General features: G+C 40.3%; 1 protein-coding gene across 1 annotated transcript in view; it reads left to right on the top strand.

The window, feature by feature from the left end:
- The first annotated feature begins 1545 nt into the window (after positions 1–1545).
- LOC117431951 (tetratricopeptide repeat protein 17-like) overlaps positions 1546–17804 on the top strand; it is a 49348-nt gene continuing 33089 nt past the window's right edge. The window contains exons 1-9 of the mRNA XM_034053259.3: positions 1546–2195; positions 3280–3369; positions 5393–5562; positions 8669–8780; positions 9265–9396; positions 10834–10943; positions 11798–11945; positions 13383–13522; positions 14961–15121. Coding sequence (XP_033909150.1) covers positions 2028–2195; positions 3280–3369; positions 5393–5562; positions 8669–8780; positions 9265–9396; positions 10834–10943; positions 11798–11945; positions 13383–13522; positions 14961–15121 — 1231 coding nt within the window. The 5' untranslated portion in view covers positions 1546–2027. The remainder of the gene's footprint in view (positions 2196–3279; positions 3370–5392; positions 5563–8668; positions 8781–9264; positions 9397–10833; positions 10944–11797; positions 11946–13382; positions 13523–14960; positions 15122–17804) is intronic.

Genomic DNA, 17804 nt, shown 5'->3' with positions numbered 1-17804 from the left:
AAAGACTGAGTAAACCAATCAGTGTACCTGAAGACACTCTCGCGATGACAAGTCACATTTGAAAAGACTGAATAAACCATTTGAATTGAAGTTTGATGATGAATCGCTAGCGGTGCCAAAAATGTGTTATTTTAAGCGAAGTTCATGTTCTTTTAGGTTGAGCATTTCCAATAGTGCCCACACTATATAAAACATTTGATATTACCATGGGACAATACGTTCTTCATACAGGAATGACACACTAATACGCTTTTGGTGACGTCATAATACTTAATTGAAATAAGTCATTTGCATTGCTCCAAACTCGTGTGTATTATTTCAGACATTTGTCTATGCAGTATAAAAATGATCAATTCTGGTGGGGCAAGATGCTCCTCATTGATAAAACAGGCTTCATTAAAAACAGTATGCAGTAATCTCTAAAGGGAAATACCGTAGATTCATTATTTTCTTAATCCCCACAAATTATAGAATTCAGGGATGAGTAACACAACCCCCACCCCTAAAGTCTGTTACCCATAACCACCCACAATATTAGGCAAAACTACTTAAAAAGTGGTAAGAATGACACAAGTTTACATGTAGTTCCACAATTGTGCCCCAAATGATGCATACATGAACTGCAAATGTACATTTCCACGTTCTGTATGTTCTAAGGTTTGCAGGGATACCAAACATGTATATTTAGTATACTGGGCTCTTGCCTGTCACACCCCACAAAAGCCATTGACAGCCCTGGAAGAATATGCAGTACCGGATGTTATTCAAGCCGCTTGTGTTGTAAGTGATGGGGAGATTAACTGGGGGATGGGCCAGATAGATATAATGTAGCTTATTTCCAATATTCAAGCGTTGAATGATACAGTTCAAAGCACTCATCATGAAAAACGACCTGGGTTTGAGGGTCACTTCAGGCAACAGTAGCGGCTGTCTTACGTATGCCTTTTTTTGCACACACCCTGCATCTTTTTGGGCCCGTTCTTTTCCTGCTTTTTCAGTTCTGGGACACTTGTTTCTTTCCATTTGTGGGCATGGGCATGTGGTCTCTTTGCTGCTGTAGGAACTGGGCAGTATACCTGTTGGTCATGATGACCATATGCTCCAACAGGTTATAGGTGAGAAAAAACTGGAAATACTGCAGAGGGGTGAAGCCAACAATAGTGATCGATTAGTTCTGAAAATAACTTCAAAATACGATCAAGTTTGTAAAAAAGAGCTGTTCGGGTCTGCTAAATGTTGTACACATCACGATTTGCTCAGATCACATTAAATAGACTTTAGTTGCTGTAAAAAAAATAGCTCTTTGAATCCCCTAAATGTTGTAGGCATCACGTTTGCTCAGATCAAAGCACGATCCGTAATATATACAGACTTTAGTTTGCTGACTCGACTTCCTGAATTCCAGACTAAACAACACGGTTAACGCCTATAGGCTAATTTAGACGTCAATCCTCCACTATTTACGTGACAGATACACCGTTCACATATTTCTAGAGATTAAACCCTCCCACGCACTCAGCAATTGTTTGAAACGATCGGTTACAGCTTGCGGGACAGTGCGATGTATGAGAGGACGTATCATTTCGTTCCCACTTTATATGAGCTGTTTAATTTACTGTTGCTCCACATGGCACCTATACGCTTCCGTAGTTATTGACCCCAGAGATCGAATATATAGTATTTCAATGATTTTAAATAAACCCGTGATACAGTGGACTGCTATTCCAAGATGCGTTTAGCATTATCAATTCAGTGCTGCTGGTTTTTGTTCATTCAGACGCATGCGCTTATTCGCGCATTGGCCCATTAACAATTGTTTTTAAATGCTCATTCAACTCTCCCCGACATATGCACCCTTAAATACAGAAGGTACATGGCGTAATGTAACGTAACGCCTACTCTAGCGCAAGTTGTATTTCTATAGCCGTTGCCCTTAGTACCAACATGGCGTTTGTATTCTTCACTTCCCTTCCTTTTCAGGTGTAAGCTTCCGTTTCCTGTTGCTTGTTTCCTCCTGGAGAGGGAAGATGGCGAATTACAGGAGACGGGATTTTGAGCCCATGTTTTGCTTCAGATTCCCGGGCAGAGTCAGTGGACTTGGAGGGGCGCTGATCTTTCTGAGCTGTGTCCTTGCGGAGCCCAGCGCGGCCACCACACACTGGGTAGTGACCGAGGATGGCAAGATCCAGCAGCAGGTAGGGAGCTGTGTGAATCAGAGCAGGGCAGGGTCAGCGCACGGACTAAGATTTGCGGGAATTGGGCTGTCATTGAATGGCCACCAGAGAAAGTGTATCACGGACCCTGTACGAGAAGCTGTCGGTGCAACGGCACAACAAAGCTGAAGCAAGAGTTTTCATTAGGAATGTATTTAGCTGAGATTACTACTGGTTTGAATCTTGTGTTGTTGCTAAGAGGTGCCAAGTGTCATGACTGGCACAGGGAGTGAGAAAGCTCAGAAGGAGGAAATGTGGTCTGTTGACAGGAGGTGCGCGGGTGCGAGTACACTCCCGAAGTGTTTGCAGATATATGGATTTGTACCCAATATCACTTTTTACTAACTCGGCATTAAGCAAGTGTTCAGTCTCCATTGCAGTTTGTTTACCTGCTGTAGAGGTTATCAGTTAACTGCTGCTTGAACATTAGTATTAGTCATTGTTTTAAATCTCTTAAATGCAACTTGTGACTTACACGATGAAGGAATTATTTAAAATACATGTTTTAGTAGTCGTAGTATTTATTATTACACTGAAATGTACATTTGAATATATCATTTACAGTGGTAACCTAATAAAAGGGATGCAAGCACAGGAGCGGTATATTGTGCAGCCTCCCCTGACAGACAAAATTATTGTTAAAAGATGATAGAGCCTTCTGTCTGACAAGTAACCAACATCTGACAACATTTCATAAATATATAAATACATAAATATATGGAAAGTATGTTTAATTACAAAGACAAGAAAAATGCATTTTGGCTGAACTCATTTAGAAAAAAAATCAATTTTCAATGGCTTGTCTAAGAAAAATATCAAACAAATATGATGATTGGAATGCTAACCGATTAAAAATCCCCGACAAAAGAACAGTTGAATTTCATCTGGGGGCTTGGATTTAGTTTGTCCCCTAAAAAATATCTTTACAATGTTAACTCCCCAAACATGAATACATTGCCATAATAACAATGTTGTGTCCCCCTTTTGGTCCCAGTATCCAGCTCTTTCTCAGATGTTCTGCCTGGCTGTGGTCTTCTCTGATTGCCTTTGCTGTTCTGTTTTGCAGGTGGATTCGCCCCTGAACTTGAAACATCCCCACGACCTGGTGATTTTCATGCGACAAGAGACCAGAGTGAGCTACCTCAAGGAGCTGGAGGTACCTTCATACAGTATCCAGGAACTAAGCATTGCTAGACCAGTGCTCTGCATCCATCAACACAAGCCAGAGTGCTTGGAGATGGAACAACACATGCTCAACGCACAAATATATGCTCTAGATTTTGCCTAAAGCTTACCATCATTGTGTCAGTGTATATACACACACACACACACACACACACACTTATGATGAGCAGGAACGATATCAGATTGGAAAAGCACAAGAGCTTTTGAGAGTATGTGGGTTTAAGCTGCAATGATCAGTTCTCAAGGAATTTCAGACTGCAATTGCTCAATGTTAAGGTCTCCATACACTGGACACGATACAATTTGTCCTGCGAAAAAATGATACTTTCGTGCGACATTACCTTTCACACCAGTGGCGACAGGTGCGCGACTCTCACCTGATTGTGTCGTCAGCTGGAAAAACAAATCGCACGTGTGAGTCCTGTTATACAGCTAATAAAAATGTAGAATACATTATAGCTTTTCAGAATACTTATTTCTGTAAAGGTAAATGAATCATACACACCAGCAATATCCAGTTCCCTGGAAATGGACTGCCAGATGTTCTCCCTCATTGTCGTATCGTTATAATTGTCGTGTCCTTTATTGTACAGTGTGGCAGGGACGTGGTTAATGTCTCTGCCAGCAATCTACTCCTCTCCCAGAGGGAGACATTAATCCCGTCCCTGCCACATACAGCTCCGGGTATTTTGATACTGCAAGAATTCTTTTCTTCTGCCATTGTTTACTGAAGGTGAGCAAGGGAAGCTTTTCCTCATCGGTCAGTTCCCTAGTTGCCGCGCGACAGAATCACAAAAATAGACACCAATCCTATTTTTTTTTTTTGCACATCACAGGCAGTGTGAACGGCTCGTATCAAAAATACATGTTTCATTTTTTTTGTCGTGGTGCGGTGTGTCGTATGACACGTTCATTTATCGCATCGCAAGGCCTTAACACTTCTAAGCAAAATCCTAAAAAAAAACATAGTTCTCAAATTTGGCAGAACCAGGTGGGGGACACTGCTGCTGTGCCCTTGAGCAAGGTACTTTACCTAGATTGCTCCAGTAAAAACCCAACTGTATAAATGGGTAATTGTATGTAAAAAAAAAAAAAAAAAAAATTGAATGTAGAAATAATGTGATATCTTGTAACAATTGTAAGTCGCCCTGAATAAGGGCATCTGCTAAGAAATAAATAATAATAATAATAATTTATGTAGACATGGGGAGATGCAGAGAGATATTTGACACCTGTTTCTTCCCAATCTTGGTAAGTACATCCCTTAGCATCAAGTTATTGAGAGTTGCAGTTTGGGGATATAAGTTGGTGCCTGTATGTATGTCACACTTGCATTTGTACATTCTTTTGGATGTATGTCATGGAGAGGCACATTTTTCTAATAGAAGGCTCTGATTTTGTTTTCATAACCATGACAGGGATATATACGTCTGACACAGTTTTAGGCACTTGTATTTGGGTTATAGAACACCCTACAGTGTTTACAAGAAACACAATACCAATCACTGAGTGCCTTGTCTGTATCCCAGCATTGTATTAATTTTAAAATATTTAATCCAAATATTTAATCTAAATCAACTGGGAAATACCTTTCTCAACATTTACTCGGGAGCGTTCTCCAGGAGAAGACTTATTTCTCTTATAAGGATTACAGTGTATCCAGATCATGCTCCCCCTGCAACAGTGCTGGTTTTCATTTCCCACAATACTCCACTCATTTCAATCGGACCACCAGCATTGTTGCAGGAGAGAGCATGAACTGGATACACAGCGATCCTTCTAACAGAAATACATTTTCTCCTAGTTGATTTACCAATGATGTGTGAATAAAAATATCAAAAACAGGATTATGTTGAAAAATATATTGCTGCGATATGGACAACACGGAATACAGCAAAGGTGAAGTATGGTGTCTCTTCTGAACTCGGCAGGGGGTTCTGGAACACTGAATAATAGTGCTGACTGCCTGCCTCCTGTCCTGTTCACTGCTGTAGAAGCAGCTGGTGGCACAGAAGATCCATATTGAGGATAATGAGGACCGGGACACAGGATTGGAGCAGAGGCACTACAAAGAGGACCTGGACTGCATCAAAGCCAAGGTTCCTCTGGGAGACCTAGACCTCTACGATGGAACCTACATCTCACTGGAGAGCAAAGACATCAGGTACCAGCAGGGGGCAGCACCTTCAAAGTCATATTGGCTACAACCAAAATAAACTCCATTGAATGTGTTATCATTCACAGCTGTAGAGCCCCATATAGTTTGTGTAGGTTTCAGAAAATGGTTGCTCTGTGACCCAATGTGGATAGCTGTCGTTATGATATTGGCTTAACAAACACCATCTGGTTACAAATTCACTTTGTTTTACTTTCTGCACTCATAACCACCTACTGCTGCAAATAGTAGCCGGAGTGTCCCCTTATATCGCCTTATAAAAGTTTACTAGCAGTTAAAGTAATCTAGCAGTTTTCCTATGCTTTCCAGTGGTTATACTCTGCATTAGCCATAGTTTACCATGGTGTGCCATGTTTTTGAAGATGCTTTCCATAGGGTTGGGACAATATTGAAAATCTCTGAAATAACTGGGATAAAAAATGCGGTAATTGCAGTTATCGTGGTGTTTGCTCATTTAGATTCCGCTGGTTATACAAATATAAAATACAGCAGTCCCTCGCTAAACCAAGGACAGGTTACCTGGAATAATGAAGCGTCCTCTTTAAATAATAAAAAAAATACATTTTAAAAAACGTTATACGCATCTATACTGCTCAGATTATTTTAAATGTATTTCCTTTTTCGCTAAAATACAATTTCTGTGATGTCTACACATGACATTAAGAATGACTACAGTATACAGATAGTAAAATCAAATGAATACCCAGTGCATTGTTTCACTTTAGCTTATAGGCTACTGTAAATAATAACAGTAATGCACAAAATAAATCATGGCTTCTCTGTACACACTACTGTAGAATTCAGAAATAATAAGATTATTTCAAATTAAAGCTATTTAACAGTACACAAAACAACAAAATAGCTCATGTTGCCAGATTAACTGGCTATGATACCATACAGTACCTTACATATACTGCACACGATAAAGAAATAATACATCAATTTTAAATTTACATACAATAGTTTACAGTGCATGCGTAGCTGCAAGATCAGTGTTAGGTCCTCTGCTCTTCCTAATCTACATTAATGACTTAGATTCTGGTATAGTAAGCAAACTTGTTAAATATGCAGACGACACAAAAATAGGAGTGGCAAACACCGTTGCAGCAGCAAAGGTCATTCAAAATGATCTAGACCAGCATTCAGAACTGGGCAGACACATGGCAAATTACATTTAACATAGAAACGTGTAAGGTACAGCACGCAGGCAATACAAATGTCCATTATAAATACCATATGGGAGATACTGAAATTGAAGAAGAAATCAATGAAAATGATCTAGGAGTTTATGTTGACTGAGAAATGTCTTAATCTAGACAATGTGGGGAAGCTATAAAATAGCCAACAAAATGCTTGGATATATAGTGAAAAGTGTTGAATTTAAATCTAGGGAAGTAATGTTAAAACTTTACAATGCATTAGTAAGACCTCATCTAGAATATTGTATTCAGTTCTTGTCACCTCGCTACAAAAAGGATTTTGCTGCTCTAGAAAGTCTGCAAAGAAGAGCGACCAGAATTATCCCGGGTTTAAAAGGCATGTCGTAAGCAGACAGGCTAAAAGAATTGAATCTATTCAGTCTTGAACAAAGAAGACTATGCAGCAATCTGATTCAAGCATTCAAAATTCTAAAAGGTATCAGTGTCGACCCAGGGGACTTTTTAGACCTGAAAAAAGAAACAAGGACCAGGGGTCATAAATGGAGATTAGATAAAGGGGCATTCAGAACAGAAAATAGGAGGCACTTTTTTTACACAGAGAATTGTGGGAGTCTGGAACCAACTCCCTAGTAATGTTGTCGAAGTTGACACCCTGGGATCCTTCAAGAAGCTGCTTGATGAGATTTTGGGATCAATAAGCTACTAACAACCAAATGAGCAAGATGGGCCGAATGGCCTCCTCTCGTTTGTAACCTTTTTATGTTCTTATGTAAAACACATAGCCTACCTGCTATTTTCTAAAACAGTCCACAATTGTTTTCTGTTGGTAACATATTTTGCACATAGGGTACCTCAATTTTTCTCCAAAAATACTGAGATAGATTTCTTTTTTTTTATGAAGCTGTTTTGAACGAGAGTGCTGGCTGCTGCTTTCAATTCAAATGTGCTTTATTGGCATGACTATATTACAAGAAGTATTGCCAAAGCAATTTATAACAATTAACTTGTATATGTATATGAACTAAACATTATTAAACATTACTAAAGCATTTCTCTGTCTCCTTATCCTTCACCTTCCCTCACTAACCTCTTTCACCCTCTCCTTTGCTCACCGCCTTTTCTCAACAAAATCTCGCAAAAGCCTCACACCCACTGGGTCATCGTTAGGGCGGAAGTGGTGGCTGCTCCAATACACTACAAGACGTACTAATTAAATTTTACTAGAACAGATGGAATACTTGGAATTACTTGTGGAATAATTAATCCAAAAATAGCATACAAAGTTCAGCTGTCATTAAAAATCATCATACTAAATAAAATATCATACATTTCTGATAACTTCGTAATTATTTTTATAATGCAATTTTTTTATCGTGACTTGTGTTCGATATGATATTACCGAGTTATCGTAGATCGTCCCAACCCTACTTCACCATACCTCTGGGCTTTACAATGCTTACCTATGCTTTACCATCCATCACTGAGCTTTATTACACTTTGCTATGCTTTTACTTTATGGAAAACGTTCATAAGGGTCCACACAACTAGGAAATGCAAACAAACTGGAGTGTAAGCAGGGCCTGTGTGTTGAGAAGCGCACAGAAGAGAACTGGAAGAATGTACTAAACAGACACTGAAGAATGGTTGTTCTAGTAAAAGATTGAAATGGTTGTGGGACACTGCTTTAAGTGTTTCTCTAGTGTGTAGCAGGCAGCTTTCTCTACAAGCTGTAATCCAGGAGTTACTGTCCTCTTACATTTTTCAGATGTTTGCAATCATCTGAGTGGCTCTTATTGTGCTTGCTCAGATGCTGTGGTTTTCTTAAGTTGCCTGCCACAGGTGCATGGAACTAGAGGCTGGAAGATCCCGCGCTGTTTGTTCTAGATAGTAAGATACCCTTTTATTGAGAGCTGCTTCTCCTTTTCTCCCTGCAGTCCAGAAGACCATGTGGACCACAAATCCCCTCTGCCCCTGAACCTGGAGAAACCTAACTGTACCAAGGTACTGGAGCTGCCCTACAGTATCCACGCCTTCCAGCATCTGCGGGTGAGTGCAGCGCAAAGTAACACTTGGACGCATGCACCCTAAGGATCAAACACTTCTTGTATGAATTGTTTCATGATTTGTATCATTATATGCAGGTTTGTATTGGGATACACTGCGTATTCCTTATAGTCCTCCAAATAGTACTTGAATGAAGCTCGACTGGGATTTGTAGTTGCTGCTTTAAATAATAAACACAACCTTTCAAACACAGCACATGTCTGTTTCATTGAGCCCAGCTGCAGCCTGTACCTGTGCTGGACCAGCTGCCACTGAGCTCCCAACATCTGATTGGAGGAATAGGACATTCATATCCAGAGTGTTACATAAGGAAAGAACCGAGCAGCGAGTAGCCTTGGGAGTGATTACACTGACTGAGGTTATAGGTGTATAAAGATTCTGAATGATTACACTGACTCAGGTTATATGTGTGTAAAGATTCTGAATATGTTTCAGTATTTCTCTCTCCATCTCCCTCCCCTCCCAGGGTGTACAGGAGAGAGTGAACCTGACCACCCCACTCCTGTCTCAGGAGGACTCCATCTTCAGCTGCATGTCCCAGAGGGTGGGGAGGAGTATGGAGGAGATGGGCCATCGCATCCACGAGGCCCTGCACCTGGTGAGACGCCTGCACTGCTGCAGAGAGAGCTGTCTCAAGTGCTGTTTTAAAGAGTGCACTGTTTAAAGTGGTTGTAGATATCTAAATAACTCCATAAATCATACCTGTTTTGCACTTAAGTTGGCTGCATGAGTCTCTAACGTGCAGTTTTGGAAGAAACAAACGTATTTTAAATGTAAAACATGATGTCTGGAACTTGCTGTCTGTAAATATGTTTCTGGGACAATGCTGGACACTGACTGAAGTCATGTGAGTCAATGGGGAAAGCAGCTGGTTGGTTAAGGACAGTTTCACCCTCCAGGAAGTGCAATACTATCTGAAAGCATGGCTTGCAAACAGAGGTTTCATTAACAGTGTATTACCAGATATAGTTTTAAAATAATAATACCTGTTAACTAGAACACATTTCTTTAGAACCACTTCATAAAACAGCCCTTAAAGTAATTGTAGCTGACACACATTACATTTTTTTTTCTTCTTTGAAGTTGTGCACTTTCATTTGTTATATAGCTTTCAGATATCCAGTTTTGAAAGAAACACACGTTACAGTAAACTTAATTTTTTATTTTAAAACACTATATGGTACTACACTTGGTTAAATAAATCAAATTTTTGCAAGCCATACATTTAGAATGGCCCTTTGCTGATTATGTCTTTCCCTCCGACACCGTTGCTCGTGAAACATCAGCAACTTGAGCTGTCTTGGACACTGAAGCTCCTGCCAAACACGCCCCAAAAATCACCCCTCTTTCAAAGTCAATGAGGTCTCCTCTTGCAGCCATGCTAGCCATAATTATAGGCAACCAGGCCCTCCAGCATTTTTATACATGACCCTAAGCATGCTGGGATGTTATTTGCTTAATTAATGCATGAGCCACACCTGTGTGGAAGCCCTTGCTTTCAATATACTTGGTGTCCCTCATTTACCCAGGTGTTTCCATTTTTTTTTGTCCACTACCTGTATGTACATAACATGAAAAATAACAAAAGCTTTCCTATTCCATGAATTGAATGACAAAAGCGTTTTGTAATGATATATTCTTTAGGATGTGACATCAATGGGTAAGAAAATATACTGTTTTTGTTTTCACAACCCAAATGGCGAAACGTCAAGAAACTAGTGCTTGTTCCTGTTCATCAGATTAGTCATTTGATACTGTCATGCTTCATACAGGAGCATCACATGTATCATGATGCACATCATTACGTGACCTGCACATTGTGATATGTAGAGTTACACTTCTCAAAGGGGGCCTTGGGGTTCGAATAGTTTCATCACACTATGCAACCCTTTATCCAGTCTTCAGGGCCTGTTCCCAACACATTGAAAGCTGTTATAATAGGGGGTGAAATGTCTCTCTGTGGTCTAGGGAGGCTTGGGTCAAAGCTGGGCTAGTTTTAGAGATGCTGTGTAACCACTGTGCTGACCCCACACAGAACTCCTCCTCTTGGGTGCTGTATAACATGGCTGCGTTCTACTGGAGGATGAAGAACGAGCCGCGGCAGGTGGTGGAGTGTGCCGTGAGGGCGCTGCACTTGTCTCCCAGGTACGCTGCTGCAGGAGGGACAATGCAATACAGAGTCACTACTCGGGTCAGATCCAGATTCAAACTACTTCTGACATGAGCAAGCTGTAATATGTGATGGAAATAGTTTGGGCTCTTTTTCTTTTAACTTTAATTGAAGATTTAAAGATGTTGTAATTAAACAGATCATGTGTGGGATATCAGCTAATCGCAGTTACGGATTGGTCATTGTTCACTTAAATTCAAGATGTACAGGTTATTCAATAATAATAAAAAAAAAACCTGTATTGGAAATGAAGCAGCCACCATAAGGATTTCTTAATAATCCGGTACATCATGTCCTGTTTGTGTGTGTAGAATGCTTCAAACTATGCTGCATGTTCTAAACATTTTTTCAATGTTTTAGTATTTGCAGAGAGCAATCCTTTTTATGTGTGTGTGTGTGTGTGTTTTTTTTAAATTGCATTTTGTTTATATGGAGTCTGTTATTCTTGAGTATTTCATCTCGCTTTTCGGCCCTCTTGCCCAAACTGTGCGAGATAAAGCACATGACTTATTAACTTGTAGTGCAACGTTACAGATCAACAAGTAATACTGTTGCTTTCTGGCATCTATTTACTTCCTGTCCTGAAGGTCACATAGTCTGATTGCTGCTAGACTTGGACAAACACTGCCAGATAGCACAGGAAGTGAACAGATACTTGTAAGGAATTTTAATTGTATACCATTATCTTTAAATGAACTGCATACCCTGAATTTAAAAAAAAAAAAAATCCTCAAGGAGGTTTTATCTGCAGTTAGACATCAGGCTATGCTGAGTAAAACCCTATAATCAGAAGTAGGGAGTACTGTATGCTCTCTGTCTCCCCCTACAGGCAGCACAAGGACATTGCTCTTGTCAACATGGCCAATGTGCTGCATCGTGCTCACTTCTCTGCCGACGCTGCCATCCTGGTCCACACAGCTCTCGACATCACCTCAGACCTGCTGACCAGCCACTACACACTGGGGAACATCTATGCAGTGAGTACACTGCCCAATGCGCACCACAGGGGAAAGACCGCTCCATAAATCAACATGAATTGACTCAGAAATTCAGAAGCTGCTTTCTCTCTCTCCCTCTCTCTCTCTCTCTCTTAATCGGTCCTCCGTCGATTCAGAGTGTTTGCGATGACTCAAAATTCATATTCAAATTTAAAAGTTACTTTATTAGCATGACAGTATTCGTGGTATTGCCAAAGCAGTTACAAAGTACAATATAAACATTATAAGCATCAATAAAAGTTAATAAATGAAAAGAAATAATTAAATAAAAAGGTAGGAATGTAAAACTGAACACTGGTAGATAAACAAACTAATCACCCCCCCTCCTGTCAGTGCCCCTGTGCAGAGTGCTCACTGTGTGTCCCTCAGGCTGTGACAGGCACACACATACTGTGCAGAGCGCTCACTGTGTGTCCCTCAGGCTGTGACAGGCACACACATACTGTGCAGAGCGCTCACTGTGTGTCCCTCAGGCTGTGACAGGCACACACATACTGTGCGGATCCCTCACTGTGTGTCCCTCAGGCTGTGACAGGCACACACATACTGGGCAGCTAGTGGGTCTATGTGTCCCTCCCCCAGTAGGACTTCCACTCTCGATTGGTCATGTGTGGGAATTGCAGGAAAGAAATTGTAATTTTTTTTAAAATAATGTGTCCCTTGTTTGGGTACATTTACTGCAATGTAATACAAAGTGCATCTCTGTCTCAACTTCTCCCAGTTCACAGTAACCACATAGCCTCTTGTCTCTGGGCAGCCAGGACTGTCTGTGTTGTCCTGTTTTGATGGCCAGGTGGTGGTCACTGAGTCTGTTTTTAGGGCCTGATACTTTTCAAGTTTGTTTTGTGTTTTACTTTTGTCCCAATGAGTGAGGTATAGTTTGGTTGACTGACTGACATTATTTTAGCAGTGCTGTCCAGAAGCTCAATGATCTCAGTGCAGTGAGCTTCTTGGCTAGCTGGGGGCGGAGCTCTTGGTTTGTCAGGGCTTTGTGATGGTAGGATTTTGGGTTGCTGTGGTTTAAATGAACCCAGTATTTTAGTGCTCATTTTTTTAATAGGTAAATAGGTAGTGGCCTAATTCGGCTTTGCATGCATGGTTTGCTGTATTTCTCTGCACTTCTAATATATTTTTATAGAAAGGTTTCCGTTGGCTGTTTGTCCCACTTTGTATAGTCCTGGTCTGTGAGTGGACCCCACACTTCACTACCATATAGGGCAATGGGCTGAATGACACTTTCAGATATTTTTAGCCATATTCTTATGGGGGGATTCATGTTATACAGCTTTTCTTAATGGCGTAGAAAGTCCTCCATGCTTTTTCTTTTAATGCATTCACTGTCAGATTGAAGCTCCCTGACACACTGATAGTCAGACCCAGGAATGTATCTCTCTCTCTCTCTCTCTCTCTCCTCAGATGCTGGGGGAGTATAACCACTCAGTGCTCTGCTATGACCACGCACTGCAAGCCAAGCCCGGCTTCGAGCAGGCACTCAAACGAAAGCATGCTGTCCTGTGCCAGCAGAAACTGGAGCAGAAACTGGAGACACAGCACAGGTAGGGAGGGAGGGAGGGAGGGAGGGAGGGCGGGCTGAAGGCCCCCCTCCTGGAGAAGGGGCTGCTGTGTTCAGGTACTTTTAATTGTGTTTGGAAATGTGTAGTTTCCAGTACATTAATATTGTAGCATACAAAATCATTCATAATCCATAAATCTTAGCCATTTTGAACTTCCATTGGCTATATAGGTCTCGAATGTTAAGTTTTGAAGGAAATGAATGTTCTAGCAGACCTGTATTTTCATTGTAAAATATGCTTTCTGGTAGTACTCAACTTGTGTGTGTGTGTAATATACAGTATATATATTAGTGCTGGGACGAACATGGGATTTTCAGGTTTGGATATTCGTTCAAGATTTAGATATTCGTTCGGATATTCGTTATCAAAACGTTATCAAAGCCATTATATGTAACACTGTATTAAAGTTGAAAAATATCCCAGAAGTAAGAAAGTCTTTACTTTACCCTCGTGAATTAACTACAAAACAAAGAAAGCAATACAGTACTTTTAAATTGTGTGTTTTTTAATTGGGCAACAAAAAATTTAGCAGCGACATGACCATACACACCAGAAGCGACACAGAGGTGATGCAACAGGTTTGAAAACTGCCAGATCTATACAACTGTTAAAAATTGTTATTGACAAAACTATGATCAAGACTGGTACATATTCAACAACATGATGTGGAAATTGTGAGTGTCTTCTCTGACGGTATTTCAACACATATGGCAATAAATCATACAGACCTGGAATGTCCAGTTCCTTCGCAATATATTATCTTTCATCTCTGTGTCTTTGTAATTGCGATCACCTTTGTCATAAAGCTCTGAGTATTTATCCACAGCAAGTATTCTTGGTTCCTCCGTCATTTTGGATGCTGCTTCACCCTGCTGGAACACATGCATTGAAGCTGTTCAATGATTGCTCAATGCTCTAGATGATGAGCGACAAATTGCAAAAAACAGGATTCAGTCCTATTCGTTTTGTCTTAATATATAATATAATATAATATAATATAATATAATATACATAATTCTATTTGATTTTTTAAAAATGAAAATACATGTTTGCTAGAACACGTTTCTTTCAAAACTGCAATTTGTATGCAACAATTTTGTCAGCTACAATTACTTTGTCATAGCTTAAATAAAACATGAACTATTTCAGTAGTGTATACCTGTTTACAGAACTCTATCGTAGTATAGGAAAGGTAGCTGCATTCAAACAGCAGATTGCTCCTGCAGTATAAGAGAGAGCTTCACTCAAAACAGCAGCAATGATGTCATCATAACCCTGCAATGTATTCTGATTATTGTTTTAAATAAAGCTTAGGAGGAATGCATTTGATGGTATCAGTTGTACTCAGATTGCCATGCTGTTCAGAGAAGCAGGATACTGTGTGAGGTTTGTGTGCCTCTCTGTCTCTGTGTCTGTTCAGATCGCTGCAGCGCACTCTCAATGAGCTCAAGGAGTACCAGAAACAGCACGACCAGTATCTGCGGCAGCAGGAGGCTCTGGACAAGCACAAGCTGGGCCAGGAGGAGCAGATCCTGCGCAACATCATCCACGAGACTCAGATGGCCAAGGAGGCCCAGCTAGGTAATGAGTTCCACACCATGCACCTCCATTCATTATATAAATCTCAAATATGATTGGAGCTCACAGCATCACTGCATAAGAGTTCCACACCATGCACCTCCATTCATTATATAAGTCTCAAATCTGATTGGAGCTCACAGCATCACTGCATAAGAGTGCCACACAATGCATCTCCATTCATTATTATCTCAAATGTGTAGTTTTTTTTTTTGTTTGTTGCAAATATTCATATTCATAATTTGCACAGCATTGCCAGAGCATCAGCAAAACCTGGAGGGGTACATGAAGGATGATATGCAAAGGAAAAGTGACAGAGACTCTGACACACTGTTTGGCCACCAGAGGGTTGTTCAGGTATAAAGAGGCTACTGCGCACATTATGAATCACCCAGCATATTTCACGTATCTGGTATTACATTAGGTTAAATAAATCTCTTTGTTGTCCTAGCTTGCAGATAGTCTTGCACTTGGTCATTTTTCCTGTAGAGTGAGGTGGTCCATGTTAACAGGCACATTTATTGAGATTAAAGACACTTTGTGAGTGACAGCAGCACTCAGTCTCGGGAATGATTGACTCCAACCTAGTTAGAAATCTGTGTGAATCACCGTAATTGTAGAGACTGCAGTGAACTAGGGAATGTAATTCCATATGCTGCTTCTGATTGTGATAAAACTGAGAACATTCATTGAGATATAATGAGGACAGTTGAGAGGATCAGAATCTAGGGGCTTTGTCTGTAATTAATTGAGAGGATCAGAATCTCTAGGGGCTTATGAGAGCGCTTTGTCTGTCTTTGAGAGGATCAGAATCTAGGGGCTTTGTCTGTACATCATTGAGAGGATCATAATATCTAGGAGCTTTGTCTGTAATTAATTGAGAGGATCAGAATCTCTAGGGGCTTATGAGAGCGCTTTGTCTGTCGTTGAGAGGATCAGAATCTAGGGGCATTGTTTGTACGTCATTGAGAGGATCAGAATCTAGGGGCTTATGAGAGCACTTTGTCTGTCTTTGAGAGGATCAGAATCTAGGGGCTTTGTCTGTACATCATTGAGAGGATCAGAATCTAGGGGCTTATGAGAGCGCTTTGTCCGTCGTTGAGAGGATCAGAATCTAGGGGCATTGTCTGTATGTCACGCTTCCATTTTAACATGTCCAGTATTTAGAGAACTTATTATTGTGATTAAACTTGGTACTGGCCGGTTGTGCATCTGATTCATGCAGGTCATAGTGGTTAACCTTCCCACAATAGCCATGTATTTACACTGTGGCAGGCGATGTATACCACGCATTGGCGACACCAGTTTTTCATGTTTTTCATGGCTTGAAAAACTGGTGGGGCACAGCCCCCCCCCCCCCCCCCCCCCCAAAAAAAAGTGCTCAAACCCGATGCCCGATTTTAACCATTTTTATGTAAACATTAAGCTAGCTTTCTAACATTACCAGATATTTCATCACAAACAGTTCTACACCAGATTGTCACAATCAAGAGAGCTGCAAACAACACTTTACAGGCAAGAGTCTCTTATCGACAGACAGCTGCACCTGCACTAACCTGAGCGTTTGAAATGGAAGTATCGTCACACTCTTGTGCTGTTCGTAACATTCTGAACTACAGAAGAGTCAGGTTCGGTTTCTGTCTCTGGCGTTGGAGGTTTAGCTTTTTTGTTGTAGAAAAACTCCAAACGTAGCTGTCTTTTTGCCATTTTAACAGGGCTCAAATTCACTCCGTTTTAGCACATATTTTCGCTGACTGAAAAAGTGAAAGTCTCACACGAGAACAAATATAACGGTGAAGGGTCTTAGACACTCTTTGTTATGTTATTATGTTTTGAAAGTTTGAAATAAACTGCACATTTTTAAATAATAAACCCTGGCAACAGATTTTTTTTTCGGGAGAGGGTGGCAATGGTAACTTTTTTAAGGTGAATAGTCACAGTGGTGAAATTGGCAACCTGATTTCTTATTAGTGCATTGACGTTTTATTTTCGAAAAATAAAGAACATTTTTTTTAACAGAAGATCCAATAATCAAATACACTGTTGTGCAAAATAGTTAAAAAGAGAGATTCAGTTCAGAACACTTCCGTTTAAAAAAAAAAAAGGAAATACGAAGCAAAGGACTTGAACTTTTAACATGCGCATCAGATTTCAATTTCACATTATGATAATAAATAACTATATATAATTTCATTCGTACTTATGGTTGTTCATTTCACATTTGGTGTTCAGAGCAAAGCAAACCATTTTATTTAATTTCACAAATCCTGACTAATGTAATTACTCTTTGACTGACGCAGGACTGCCGATGGTACCTAATCTTCTGGAGGTTCGGGGGAGGAGGGACTTGTGCACACAGTTGCATTAACTACATTGTATAACTACAGCGCCTTTAAAAACAAAAAAAATGTACAAACAGCTGATCCAACAAAAAACTTGGGTTGATTGACAGCAAATCCAACCACTCATTTTTTTTGGTATCACACTGCACTGACATTCGCTAGTTGAGCTGACGGACACGCTGTAGCCTAAACAAATAATCAGAATGAAAACAAGTAGGTAACCGAACTCAGGAATTGAAACATTTGTGCCGGTTTTCTCTCAGCAGCGTCCAGAACTGTTTTCATTCTGATTTATTTATTTAGCTATTCAATTAATAACAGGTTGTACATTTACCACTCCATCT

The sequence above is a fragment of the Acipenser ruthenus genome, chromosome 27 (genome assembly GCF_902713425.1).
Source record: "Acipenser ruthenus chromosome 27, fAciRut3.2 maternal haplotype, whole genome shotgun sequence".
NCBI lineage: Eukaryota > Metazoa > Chordata > Actinopteri > Acipenseriformes > Acipenseridae > Acipenser > Acipenser ruthenus.
Note: the sequence above shows the minus strand (reverse complement) of the source record. Positions and strands in the feature narration are given on the sequence as shown.